General features: G+C 48.5%; 1 protein-coding gene across 2 annotated transcripts in view; it reads left to right on the forward strand.

The window, feature by feature from the left end:
* Nucleotides 1–14,032, forward strand: part of Adcy2 (adenylate cyclase 2) — a 373,487-nt gene that overhangs the window by 330,777 nt on the left and 28,678 nt on the right. The window contains exons 18-20 of one of the 2 annotated variants that reach the window (XR_007109132.1): nucleotides 610–779; nucleotides 7,563–7,647; nucleotides 12,510–12,651. Coding sequence is in view for 1 of the 2 variants with exons in the window: in XM_047555883.1 (XP_047411839.1) it covers nucleotides 610–779; nucleotides 7,563–7,647; nucleotides 12,493–12,651 (414 nt within the window). In the remaining variant the exon portion in view is untranslated. Of the gene's footprint in view, nucleotides 1–609; nucleotides 780–7,562; nucleotides 7,648–12,492; nucleotides 12,652–14,032 lie in introns of both variants that reach the window. The other variant, XM_047555883.1, reaches the window with a different exon arrangement.

Below are 14,032 nucleotides of genomic sequence, written 5' to 3' on the forward strand. Positions count from 1 at the left end.
CTGGGTGCCCCTGACTCTCTCTGGTGCTTGTCCACCCTTCAGGGAGTTCATGCCTCACCTGACCCCACGTTTAGTCTAAGTCCTCCCTGTTCAGTTAGGCCCTCCGACGTACCATTTCTTTTAATGAATTTAATAAAGCCTAGGCAGGCTTCCTTAGGCTTTTAACAGACTTAACTGCCATGATTTATGTCCTCCTCATGAATTAAAGAATCAAAAGGCCAAAAAAGATCCTATGTACTAAAATTCTTAAAAATCCCATAAATGTATAAAGCATCATAACTACTTTCATTTTCAAAAAATAAATGACATGTGCCTATGGCATGTCCTCAGTGTAGGTTTTTTTAAAAAATGGTGTTTCCGAAAAGTGTTTGTTGATGTACGGGCTTGTTATTTATCATGTCACGCTGGATCAGAAGGCCGTGGAAGGAGCCATTCTCATAAATCAGCTGTATTCAGGCATTGGCTCTGACTCAGAAGGAAGGAGCAGGTGCCTCTTCACAGCCAGCTTGCGAATTGACCCCATGAGCTTGGGGCTGGGTCCCAAGGCCCTTGCCAGCATCTCTCTGTAGAAGGATCCTCAGTGACCCTCTGTCCTGTCTCCTGTCCTAGTACTTCATATACAGCTGCATTCTGGGGCTGATATCCTGCTCCGTGTTCCTGAGGGTGAACTACGAGTTGAAAATGCTGATCATGATGGTGGCCTTGGTGGGCTACAACACCATCCTGCTGCACACCCACGCCCACGTCCTGGACGACTACAGCCAGGTCCTGTTTGAAAGGTGAGCGCTTCCTCTTCCTCTTCTGGCTTGGGTTCTCTCACGGGGAACTGATAACGTGAGTGTTGAGCACAGTTCAGCGATGCCAGTGTCCCTGATCTTCACTCCAAGAAAGCTGGCTAAAGGGATGGTGCAGAGAGATGGTGGGTGCTTTTACTGCTGATTACATGGAATGCGAATCACCCACCCACGTAGGAGTGTGAAGGGGTGTGGAGAGAGGATCTGCCTTGTAATCTGAACCATATGGCTAGCAGCAATCTCAGGTTCCGAGCCTCAGCCCTGTTGACATTTTGAACTGAGTAAAGTCTGGTGTGGGGACTGTCCCCTGATCAATGGACAGCCTCCACCCACCTAGTGGATGCTGATCACGGTCCCTCTGCTCCAACGTGGCAACCACAAAGGTCTCTAGAAATCGCCAAACGTCTCCAGTTGGGCAAAATGGTCCCAATTCAGAACAAAAATACCATAAAATAAGTTGTTATATTCATAAGCTATATTGCTAAATTTCTTAGCAATAATTTCCTAAAATACCATTGTCGGGGAGGGAAACTGCCTGAAAACCCTTTGATACCTAAGAAACTGACTTCCGGGAGAGAGGACTATGTCAACTCTCCCAGCCTCAGGACCACCGGCAGCAAGAAGGGTCCCGTGAGGAGGGCTGGCCGGTCAGGTGTACTTAGTTGGGTTTGTGAAGTTCTGTTATTCAGTGACTTCCGTCAGCTTAGAATGAATTTTCATTCCCTGCTTGAAAAGGACACCTTTTAATCATCATGATGTTCTCCACTGCCCATCTCAGTAACAACATTTTATATCAAACGTCAGGCTTGCCGACGGATCCCAGGCTTCACAGCATTACTGAGGTTTTCGCATTCTCTATTTCCTTTAGTGTTAAGTGAATGCCTTAAATATTTGCATGCATTAATGTATTGCTCCACAAAGGTTCGTGCTGATGGCCTGAGGCCACTTCTGTGTGCAGAAGGTCCCTTCGCCGGGAACTCTGCCCAATGCGAGCCCCTTCAGATTCACCATTGCCACACATTCTTGTCACCTCATTTAATTTCCATCATCCTTCACCCTGGACCCCTGATGGTCTATCAGCAAGCTGAGGCCAGTGGATTTGTAAAAATGTATAACTCTAGGGAAAAAAAGTTATGATTCCCTAGCCAAGATGAGAATGAAAGCAGAAGTTTATTTTCCTATAAATTCTTAAATCTCCAAGAAAACATGCTTTACTATTTCTCTACTGTATCCAAAGAGCCTGTATCCTATTCCTAAATGAATGTAGCATTGCTGAACTTTGCATGAAGCTGGTGATGCTACTAAATCTCCCGTTATTAAATTCAAAGTGCTGGAATATGTTTCACATTCAAAGCACAAGAAGAAATCAGATTAGCAAGTGTTTGATGGAGATGGATTTCTTCTGGGGACCCAAGTGAGGCACATTAAGAAACCCAGGATCCCTGAGTGGAGCCCCGCAGCAGGGGTAGTGTCTCGTGGAGGAAGAGGAGAGGCTACGTTTCAGAACTCTTTTCTTGTGGCCAAGGCTTCTCTTGGTTTGGCCCTTAATGACCTAAAGCCAAAGGAGGCTCAGGTGGGAGGCCTCACCTTCCCTTCCCCAACACGGAGCCAGCATCCTCTTCTCCAGACACAGCTTTCTTGAAGTCCCTGATTCCCTCAGGATTCCTGGCACTTCCTGAACCTGTGCCTGCACGAGCTGGCAAAGCACTCCCAGAGCACCCCCTACTGAAGGGCAGCGCTACAAACACCGTGGCGGAAGGTCATGCTACCTCAGGATCCTCCGATCTTCTCCAATGTCAGCCCAAAGGTCACCACAAACAAGACAGTGCCCACTGGAAACTGCCCTGTGACTCTTGCCCAGTGCACAACCAGTCAGTGTTCCGTCCCTCAAATGGTTGGAAAAGGTTTCGTCATCCTGGACCTAGTGTTTGGATGCTGACACGGCCCTTGCAGATATGAAGGCAGGAAACTCCAAGGAAAACTGCTGTTCTATCATGGCGCCCCGAGGGTGAACATCAGGAAACCCCAAGTCAGGTGCCCTTTGAGGAGGGAGCTGGCTGGAAGGAGGCCAGCAGCACCCCCGTCTGTGGCACTGAAGGCAGGACACTTGGTCCAGTCTCTGCTGTCCTATGGCCACCACACCCACTTCTCCTTATTTCTTACATCTTGCTCTGGTCTTCCTGGGCCCTGTGCTTGGCTGTGGCAGGTCTGCGTCCTTGCTGCCCACGGAGGCCCCTAGCCTTGCTCCTCAGTGTTACCTACCCCAAGTTACCCCAAGCTTCTGGCTCTCAGCTCACATGCACCCAAAGACTGAGCATCTCCTGTGTCCCCCTGGCTGAATCAGACCTAGCCTTTATTGTCTCCTTTCTGTGATATGTATTCCAAAGACTTTAACACTCTCTAGAATCAAGCAAAACAAACAATCTGAACCCACTTCCCACTTCTGTTGAACGAATGAATGAAAGTGGAATGTACCCCTGAACAACCCAGAGAACCTGAGCACTCCCTCTCCTCGCACTTCCCTGAAGACAGAGCCCGTTCCAGCTCATTAAGGACTTGTCTCTTCAGAAAGCACATTAGTTTTTGTTGATGCCTTTAAATTTCATAAGAAAGTTTGGAGAAGGCATCTCACAGTTTGGATAGCACGGTTGTCCTGTCCCTGTGGCAGGGAGCTTTACTAAACCAAATTTGACATTGATCACTGACAAGCCAACAAGACAGTGCAAACCAACAGGGCATTTTTGTGTACAGTGTTAGCAAAGCAAACAGGAGAAATAGACACTAGAAAGACTTGAGATCAGTGAATAATTCAGAATAGGGCAGCAAAGATACTTTTACAGATTCATGAATATAAAAGTAAGACTTTTCAGAAGGAAAAGAAGATGACTTTGAGAGAGTGTGCCATCGAAAATCCGTCATGATGTAGGTCTGCAGCATCCCACTGCTAACCCTGCAGGGCTCCGATGAGCCACCTCATGGTGAGGGAAGGCCAGAGGTCTGGGGTGTTCAGAAAGTTCAGAACAAGATGTTTCCTACCTCCTAGGTGTTTACAATAGTCTTCCATATTGCCTGATGTACAAGGTATTTTACTGAATTGCTCATGGTTCCAGCTTCTGTGATAGGTCACTTTCTCCCCAAGTCCTTAACAATCGAAGACCCTGAGTGCTCTTCAAGGTTGGTGGTGACATTAATGACAGTTGATATTGCTGGAAGTGATTTTGTCTCGAAAACACTTCCTCTTCCCACGACATAGGCTGGCTAAGGAGCCTGCAAGATGCTGTCAGATTTTTATGAGTTTCTTTTCTTGCAGAACTAGAAAGTCTCAGGGGATGGGTGTTACCATTTCCCATGAACCCAAGCATTAGCTTAACTCTCCAGAAGGCTAGAAATATACTTTTAATTACAGAAAGGCATGGAGCATGGGAAGCTCCTCAGAGGACCTAACTAAAAGCTTTGCAGACTACCCTGCTGTGTGTTGGAACTTAAGCTGAGTCAAATAAATGTTCTGTGGGGACACATGGATGCACGCTTAAGTAGCAGCCACATCCAGGAGCTCGGGACTGAGACTGTAGAAATGGCTGCAGGACCTGACCTTCCCACCTCAGCTCCCTGACCAGGAGAGCCATGGAGATGCTCAGGTGGGGAGGAGAGCCCAGGAGCCCCTTGGGATGCTGTTCTCTGCACCACTGAAACAGCAGCTGGGAGCATGGTGACAACAGACCCAGTACCTCTGAGCAGCCCCTGCCCGAACCAGACCCCGTGAGGATGAGCTGGCCGGGCAGGGGGCTGTCTTTACTTTCTGGGATTCATTTTAACACCACCATGTCTCCTGAGGTGTTTGCTTTGTGTTGCTCTGACAGTCCTATCTTCTGACCAGGTGGCTTAGTCCATAGCCTGTGCCAAGTCAGATGCAGTGACTTTATCATGTTACACAAAACTTCCATCATATGACTTCAGGGGTTCCAGAGAATCTGGGGTCTTCTCATTGGCAAAGCTAAAGATACATCTCCTGAAGACCCTGAGGGTCAGGGTGGGCGGCAGCAGGGGCAGTGCCTCTGGTTTGGCCTTGGCTTTATGCTGTGGGCCTGGAGGGTCAGTGTCCCCAAGGTCAAACTAATTCTATCCTTTAGTGAGCTGAGAAGATCTGATTTTACTGTAGTGGGTCTGCTCTTCACAGCTCAACAGAAACTAGGTTTTAAGGGGACTTTCTTAAGAACTGAAAAAGAATTTGATTTCACCTAGGAAAATGCAAAGTTTTAAAAGTAAGATTATGTTTGTGTCTGTGTTCCTGGTCTGCTTTCCTCCTGAGAATAATGCAAGTGTCCTCCTTTCCTTGCCTTAATTGCATTTAGGTTAGTAGCTGGGGCACCAGGTAATTCCTCCATCCCTCTCAGCCTATTTGTTAAGGTGTGTTGCTCCTTGGGTCTCTTGAAACTCCAGGGCCAGAAAGATTGCTCTGTAGCAGCCTCAGGCAGAGGGCCAGCTGCACATTACTGTGTGGCTGCAGACATGTTTGGAAGCCTAAATCCCTGTAGTCTAATTTTCAGATAGAAAGAAACATACGGGGCAACACTGTGACTGCCCCAATCCTCTTGCTGGAAATCAATTAGAACTTTCTAGTTATACTGGTTGTCTCATCCCCACTCCATACCTCAGTGATGGCAGCACCTGACACACCAGAGTCCAAAGCAGATCTCACTCTTCGAACATGAGAGAGACAGTGTTCAGGCACACCTGGCTGGCTCTCGTTCTTATATAAGAGACTAACCCAAGTGGGAGGTTGACTTGTGCCCCCCACAAGAAGATGGGGTGAAGTTTGAAACCCCAGTTTTTCCAAACGTAGCTGAGGTCATGCCAGAGTGAACTGGGGCTCCATCCAGTGCGAATGGTGTCCTCAAGCAGATGGACACATGAAGAGACAGACACATAGGGAAATCGCCATGTGGGGACAACGGCAGAGACTGGAGCAACGTAGCAGCAAGCCAAAGGGTCCAGAGATGTCCGGCAAATCCCAAGGAGCTGGGAGGAGGCCGGGAAGGACCCTACGGGTCCCAGAAGCAGTGTGGCCCCGCAGGCACCTCAATTGCAAACTTCCAGCCTCCAAAACCCAGAGCAACACGTTTCTGTTGTTTTGAGCCACTTGTTACAGCAGCCCTGTGGTGGCGCTCACAGGGTGGGCGGGACTCGGGGAAGATGTGCAGGGTCTGGTTCAACTCCTCTGGATCCCCCCAATATGCACCACCCCCCTTCCAGCTCTCCTCTCCCACCTACACCCAGTCTAAAAAGATGCCTGAGTAGATCTAGGGATGGAGAATTTGTCACTCAGAGGTCAAGAGCCCTAGCAGGATCCAGGAGCTCGGGACTGAGACTGTAGAAATGGCTGCAGGACCCGACCTTTCCACCTCAGCTCCCTGACCAGGAGAGTCATGGAGATGCTCAGGTGGGGAGGAGAGCCCAGGAGCCCCTTGGGATGCTGTTCACTGCACCACTGAAACAGCATGAGTGGCCCTCAGTGGGGACAAGGCTTCCAGTAGATGACAGCAGCCCCCTTTGATAAATAAAAGAAAGTTTTAAGAAATCTGAGTGAAATCTTAGGAAGCACAGTAGAGCGTACTGGTGGACAGGGAGTTTCAGAGGTGTCCGCACACTGGCGCACGGTGATCTGCAGCCTGTTTGGGTCTGGCTACTTCTGAGGCCCGTTCAGGTCTGTCTTCCCACCCTCTCCCACACAGCAAGTCGAGGCTTCCCTGGTCTACATTCTTACTTTCACCCAGCACTATTTTAAGTCAGGTACAAGATCTGGGGGGCAGGTGGGGCAGGTTGTTCTTCCCACAAACCAAGGTTTGTCCAGGGTCCCACAGCTCAGGATCCCACCCGGGCTCTCCCATTCGCAGCCCCCCTGAGCTCTCCAGTTTCACTCCAAGTCCTCTTAGTACCTCATCCACCTGCCAGTTCTTGATGCACAAACCAGAAAAATCACAAAGCAAGGGCAACCAGAGCAGGAAGCGATGTCCTGAACACCATTAAACCTACTCTATGCTGCTTCTGTGACAGGGCCTTCTATTTTTCAGGTTTTACTTAGAGTTAGAGGTGGGAAATAATCACTTTCCAGCTTATGCAGGACTCCCCTGGTCAGGGCACAGACTTGCCCTGCACCAGCACTCACGTGCTGTCAATCATTGGCGGGGCATGGACAGGGATGAGTGACAAATGTCTGCCTGGACCTGAACATTTATGGACTTTCCATCTCTGATACCAAGTCGTATGAAAGCGAGTAAGAACTGGCTCTAACTAGAAAGCCACATGAAACTGCCTGATTCATAAGTGGGAGGAGCTTGTAGAGAATATATTCCCACACCTCATACGATTCAGTTTCAAGCATCTGTCTCTTTCTGTGAGCACTAATAAAAACACTGCAGAAACCACATACCCCTTATCCATACTGATCCCAAAGGGATAAAGAAAATGATATTAATATTCTGCTAGTCCTTCCTTTCACACTTGTTAGTCTAGAAAGAGTAAGTCTGTATTAACTTGGAATTATTTTTCTTTTCCTGCACTCTCAAAATTGGGAGTGCTTTTTGTTTCGTTTTTGAGTTTTGATGCAATCTGGTTTGAAGACACATTTGACAAGTGCATTTGCTGGGGTGGATTCTAGACACGCACTGGGGATTCTGAGGCTTCTTGGCCCTTGCGTTCTAAGCCCCGTGTGCACGTCACTTGGTTGTTGATGTCTGTCTGTGGGCCATTTGTTTACTCTTTTCATAGACCAGGCATTTGGAAGGACCTGAAGACCATGGGCTCGGTGTCCCTCTCCATCTTCTTCATCACGCTGCTCGTTCTGGGTAGACAGGTAAGGATTCTGCTCCTTGTAGAACCTCTCTGCAGTGCTGGTTCTTAATGCTCTGCTGGAGTGCATTGTGCTTCTTTAATAGAAATGTTTAAAAATCAGAATCTTCACATAGGAGAAGCGTAGGAAGCACAAGGTGTGGCTTAGATAGAGACAGCAGGAAAAGTCCCTTTTCCCACCAGAGTTAAACTTTGTGAATGCCAGAAATATGAATCAACTCATTTCCCATTAAATCAAAAATAAATTTTGTATGTGCGTAGGCCTCCAGATGCATCCTCATGGCTCCCAAAGAGCTGATGGTGTTTGGGAAACACCCTTGTATGTCAGAGTGGATCAGGGGCTTCATTTGTTTGGAGGTGGTGTGGTACTTCTGCTGCCATTTGTAACCACTCCTGGCAATACAATTCTCTGTTAAAATTTTGATTTTTGTGGTACAAATGGAACTGTTCCTCCTCCCTTGGGCCCTCCACCTTCTCCTGTTCTCCCAGGACAGGCTGTGGATGCAGAATTTTAAGAATCACTCTTCTTCTACCTATGCACAGGGCCAGTCACCACAGGCTACAGTACTGATCTGAAGTCAGGCATCTCTGCCTCAGCCAACATCTGCTCTAAGTCCTGTGATATGGGCAGGGTGAATGACATTTGGCAATAGCCGATTAAGAGGCGATGCTGATTGAACAGTGTGCGCTTTATTAAACAGTCATGTTAAACCTGCTGTAAATATCTGAGAGGCCCTCGACAGACCTGTGAGTTTGGATCTGCCTTCCGGTTCCCCTGCCTGGAAGCTGTTAGGAATTGCACAGATGGGCAGAGTCTGCATCTGTCGCTGTCCTTCCCACCTCTGGAACTGTCCTACCTGCCCAGTCAGTGTGAGCTGCGTCTCCCCCTGGGAGCTAGCACTACAGTAGCCCTGACCAGGCTCCCCGGGCTGAGCTGTCCCGGCCTCTTGCAAAGCTGTAGAAGATCCCTTCCTTCCCATGCTAGCCCTCTGTCCCTGCTCCTCAGCCTTCGGCATTTCCTCTTCCTGCTTCCTTGGGCTTGTGGTCTGACCGCCTGTACCAGGCTTTATTGCTCATTACCTCCTGGCTTCTCCTGCAGCCTGCTCATGCGTTGGTTTGTTTCACGCTACTGACCAACGTGCTGCTCTTGCTCATGATGCAGACGTGTCCTCCCTTAGGACACCCTGTTCTTAGAAGGTGAAGAACAAGCTTCTCGCAGAGCAAACCTTGGTGCCCACTCCTCAGGAGCCACCGTCCCCTGGCGGGCCACCCCTTCCTCCGTGTTGCTGCTCATGCCTGTCCCAGTCCCTCCTGCAGAAGCTTCACTAGGATGGCTTCACCGCAGCACATCTTAGGAACGGAGAACCAGAGTCACAGCTCCTCTTTCATTCATCATCAAGATGCCCAGCATTCAATGCCCAGCAAAATGGCAATTGAGGCCAATGGCTGATTAGCAATCACATTCTTCAACTGATTTAATATAATCCAAAGTATTCAGTGTTATGGTGGAGCACTGATTGAACATAGTTGCGTTGGTGCCAGTCAGTCCTCTTGTTGCCATTAATGTAGCAGTAAGTATTGTGACCATCCAGAGCCCTGGGAGGCCACTGTTCCCTAAAGGAGGGCTTGCTCTTTGGTCACTGGCCACAGCTGGCTACCCATCCCCTCATCTGTGTGCAGCACCACTGAAGGACTGAGGTGGCTTTCACCCACATCCTGGAGTGAGTTATTAAGGCTCGTCCTCTGGGCTAGAACTTCGTGCCTCTCTACACCCGTCCCAAACCACTCGTATGTTGCAAATGACGACTCCAAGTCGGAAATATGGCTCTCCATAGGCAGAGCTTTCGTGGCCTCGAATATTTCCTGATAGCTTTACTAAATGACACTGTCATGAAAACACCACACCTCTCCGGTGTGACGTCTGCAGCACCACCCGCCACACTAAGATCCAGTCTAAGACTGAAGCACTGCCCAGCTCAGGGCCTCTTTAGACGAAGGGAAGAGCTGTGTGTCACCTGCATTGAGTGGCAGCCCTTACGCTCTGGGAGGCTCTGCCTTCCCAGTGGGGTGTGGTCACCATGGGAAATGGGCAGTTGGCCTGACAGGGAGGGAGGCTGCCCACTTTTGGGGGGGAGCTCAGAGTCCCAGGATAGGCAGTGTGACATTGCCCTGGGCCCAGTCAGAGACTCCTTCTTGGACCTGTAGAAGCGGAAAGCCCTCCAGCCCCTCAGGGGTTTTCAGAACCAGGCAAGCTCAGAACTGCCCTGAGGCTGTGATCAGTGTGGCCCCACAGTGAGGCCCTGGGAGCTGAGAGAGGCCTCCGAGAGGCGTGGAGCAGCCCCAGACAGAACCCAGGGAGGAGGAGAGGAGGCAGAGGGAGGCCTGAGGGGCTGTCCTGTAGCTGCACCTGAGGTGGCCTGAGAGCACTTCAGCTCTCACAGTGCTGGACAGTCCCCAGCAGGGCCGACCTCTGCTGGGTCCTCGCAGGCCCTCCTGTGTCTCTGTGTCAGATCTCCTGCTCTCTGCTCTTGTAAGGACTTCAGTTCTTATAGGATTCTTCAGGATCCTTAATTTAATCACATCCACAAAGACCTCGTTTCCAAATAAGGTCACATTTATGGATACCAGCAGTTAAGACTTGAAACTCTCATTTGGGGAATGCTACCCAATTCATTACAACTGGTTTAGGATAGAAACATTTGTCTTCCTTTTGGGGCTTTCCACAGTTTCTATTATAGTAGTTCCTCATACATAAAAAAGAGCATTCTAAAGCAGATTGCATTGCTTAGAAGGTGATAGGATGGATAGGTAGGCAGATAGATAGATAGACAGATAATTAATAGATTAAGAGATACAGATAGATGATAGAATTGCTAGACATATAAATAGAGATACAAAATAGATAGTGTTTTAGTTGATTTTCTGTTACTGTAACAAAAGCACTGAAACAGGCTAACTGTATAAAGAAAAGAGATTTATTTATCTTAGACTTTTGGAAGTTCAAGGCCATGCTTCTGGCACCAGCTCAGCTCAGTTGTGAGGGCTCTCCTAACTGCATCACATCATGATGATAGCATAAGTGTGAGCAAGGGATTAGATCAAAAGCAGGAAGCTAAGGTCCCACAGTCCCTTCCAAGGGCACACTCCCAGTGACTTAAGGAACCTTCCTCTGGGCCACCTCTTAAAAGTTCTACACCACACTGAAGACCAAACTTCCAGCACGTGAACCTCTGGGGGACATACTGAAACCATACTGAAGCCATAGTAGATAGGTCAATAGAAAGATAGCTGAGGACGAGAGCATCGCTTTTGTCCAGTGCAGCTGGTTCCAAAGTACTGATTTCCTCCTAGTGGGAAACCAAAAAAGGCCGTGCCTGTGCTGCAGTAGCAGCCTCTTGCAAAACCTGAGTGACTTCCTGGCATAGCTCACGAGCCTGTCAGACCCACGTGTAGTGAGCGGGTTGCTACCCGAGCGGGATCTCTAGGTGGTTCTGCGTCTGCCTCTCGTCCTTGCGTCTGTTTGGGGGTGTGCTCTGTTTTCTCGATCCCCCACCCCGATTACTCCTGTTACTGTAGTTTGAAACCAGCCACATCACTGCTTTACCCACCAAAATCCAAGTGAACAGTCTGCTTTCCAGGTAAGAGGGCCTTTCCAGTGCGTGGCATTCACGTAAAACCTGGACTGTAAGCAAACATTCCAAATATCGGGCTTGTGGTCTTTTTTGAAAAAGTCTCTTGACATGAGGTAAAAAACAAATGCCACACCAGAGGAGGAGGAGGAGGAGGGACATGGTTGAGTCTCTCACATGCAACACAGATGATAAATGAGCATTATTCTTTCAGGTTTCAAAATGCGGATTTTTAAAAACTGTGCACGAGAGGACATTTCTCTCTCTCTCTCTCTGTGTGTGTGTGTGTGTGTGTGTGTGTGTGTGTGGTTATATTTTACACTGTCATTGTTCTAATTAGTCAGACAAACAGAACTGACGCAACACTGCATGTAGCTCTTCTTTGCATTTGCTTGTCCCTAAGTTGCTGCGTGTGCTGAAATCCGCCCTCTCTGTTGAGCCCTCCTGCGTTAGAGGGGCTCAGGCGAGGCTCTTTCATTATAGTGAATTATTACATCCCAGGAAGCACAAAGTGATGCCAAGACCCAAAGCACCCTTTGTTAGTAAGTAGGCTTCTCCGTATCTACAATATGAATAATGACTGACTTTTTAAAAACATAGAATTTTAGTACATTATAAAGCTAACACATATGTTCTCACTAGCAGGCACGATCTTAATTAAATGATATCATTACATACGTTTGTCTGCACATAATGGCTTTCTATGTACAATGCAATCCTCAATGAAAAATCCATATTTTACAATGAACACTTAATTACTTAATTTGTGTGGGGGAAAACTGACTTATAGATACGGAGGGTGAACTGCCACAGATGAACAGCATTTTTTTAATGCAAACCATCAAACAATGCACTCTTTCTACCAAGGATCTTCCATTTTTCCATCATTTATATTCTACTATGCAAAAACAACCCAAGCCATCTTTTACTAACATAACCACAGGAGAAGCCTCACTGTCATTTTGACCCACGAGCCACCCAAACAGCTCATTCCTGGCTCTGGCAGCTAGTTCATCATTTCACCTGTTTTGGCAAAGCCAATGAGAGGCTGATTGAAGGACATTGGGGGGAACAGAGGGCTTTGTGGGGAGGGTGATGATTCTGCTTGGGGGTTCTTTTTACAGTTTTGTTTTGTTCTTTTTGTTTTCTCTTTAAAACCTCCACTCTCTGGCAGGACACGATGCCTATTGTTTCTTTACCTCTGTGTCCTCTTGTAACAGAATGAATATTACTGTAGGTTAGACTTCTTGTGGAAGAACAAGTTCAAAAAAGAGCGGGAGGAGATAGAAACCATGGAGAACCTGAACCGCGTGCTGCTGGAGAACGTGCTTCCCGCGCATGTGGCGGAGCACTTCCTGGCCAGGAGCCTGAAGAACGAGGTCAGCCCACGCGGGGTGGGGCAGGGCGGGGCAGGAGCAACTCTGGGGCTGGGGGACTCACGTGCCTGGACACGGCTGCCTGAGATTTCAGTTTCAAGAGCATTCTGATTGGTCAAGAGATGTCAGTTGAGAATGTGCGTGATTCTCACCTAGTGTCTGAGCCAGGGGTTGACTCATTATTGGAGATTTCATGTAAAGTTTCATATGTGCATTATGAGGTGCTGCAGTCCCAAATATGCCCCCCAGAGGGGCTACTTCCCTCTCAGGGTGGGGGACTCCTTCCTCACCAGCCAAGGTGGAGCCCAAATCAAGAGGCCTCGGTCACCCATGCAGCCCTCATGCCCAGGGCACCTTGCTCCCAGCTTCCCCGAGAGCCTTTAAAGGAACTTAGAATTTCAGAGAAAATGAGTTAATTTGTGAGATTGACTGTATTTAGGAGTTATCCACACACGACAAAAGACTTGAGTCTGTCCATTTGAATGGGTGGACATAGAAGTTTTGTGGATCTTTAGCTAGAGTTCAAAAGACTGGGGTGTCATTAAAATGCAGAAAGCGTTTTTGAAATGAAACATCATAGGATTGCAAAGATTGCAAATTGCAAGAGCAAGCCACAGCTCTGCAGTTGGACTTCCCTTTGGAAGCATGCCCAGGAACAAGGGCTGTGTACACAACCCTGGGCTCAGGAACTGAGGGGACTCCGAGCTTGCCGCTGCTCTTGGGAGATGATCTCTGAGGTTCAGGAGTGGACAGGGAAGGTAGCAGGTGAACCCATTGACAAATGAGCTCATTAGTAGACGAGCTCCACCCAGATGGTACCAGAGTACGAAGCAGCGTGGCTTGAGGGCTCGGGACAGCATTTCTCTGTGGCGTGCGTGTGTAGTTGACCTTAAGAGTGAGGTTCAGGGACGAGGTGCTGCACCTCAGTGCTCTCATCTTCCTGAGAGTGTGCAGCACACAGTGAGGCTTCCAGGCTGGGCCCTTAGCATTTTCCTCCCTGGTGTTTTCTGCACTCCATAGGTATTTCGCAGCCTACTTGCCTGCTCACCACAGGTAACCAGATCACTGCACCTGTTAAGGAACCGTCTGTTGTCATTAGCAATATAAGAGCCACATGTGTCTATCTACCTAGTGTCGATTCAGTTTCAAGTTCAGCATGTTCTTCCTCATGTTACCCTGTGCTTCGGCTGGCATTGCCCTGGATGTGGAGATGAATGGGACAGAAGCAGCCACCCGCCTGGGTTCCTCCTGGGGACCAGAGTCTATTATGTCCAAGGAAACTGGGAGTCCAAATGTCAGGGTCTAGGACAGCCACCATGAGCAAAGGGCTTCTGAATCTAAAAAGAAAGTGATAGAAATGGGGCCAGGGGTGGGGGGGAGAGGG

The sequence above is a fragment of the Sciurus carolinensis genome, chromosome 6 (genome assembly GCF_902686445.1).
Source record: "Sciurus carolinensis chromosome 6, mSciCar1.2, whole genome shotgun sequence".
Classification (NCBI taxonomy): Eukaryota; Metazoa; Chordata; class Mammalia; order Rodentia; family Sciuridae; genus Sciurus; species Sciurus carolinensis.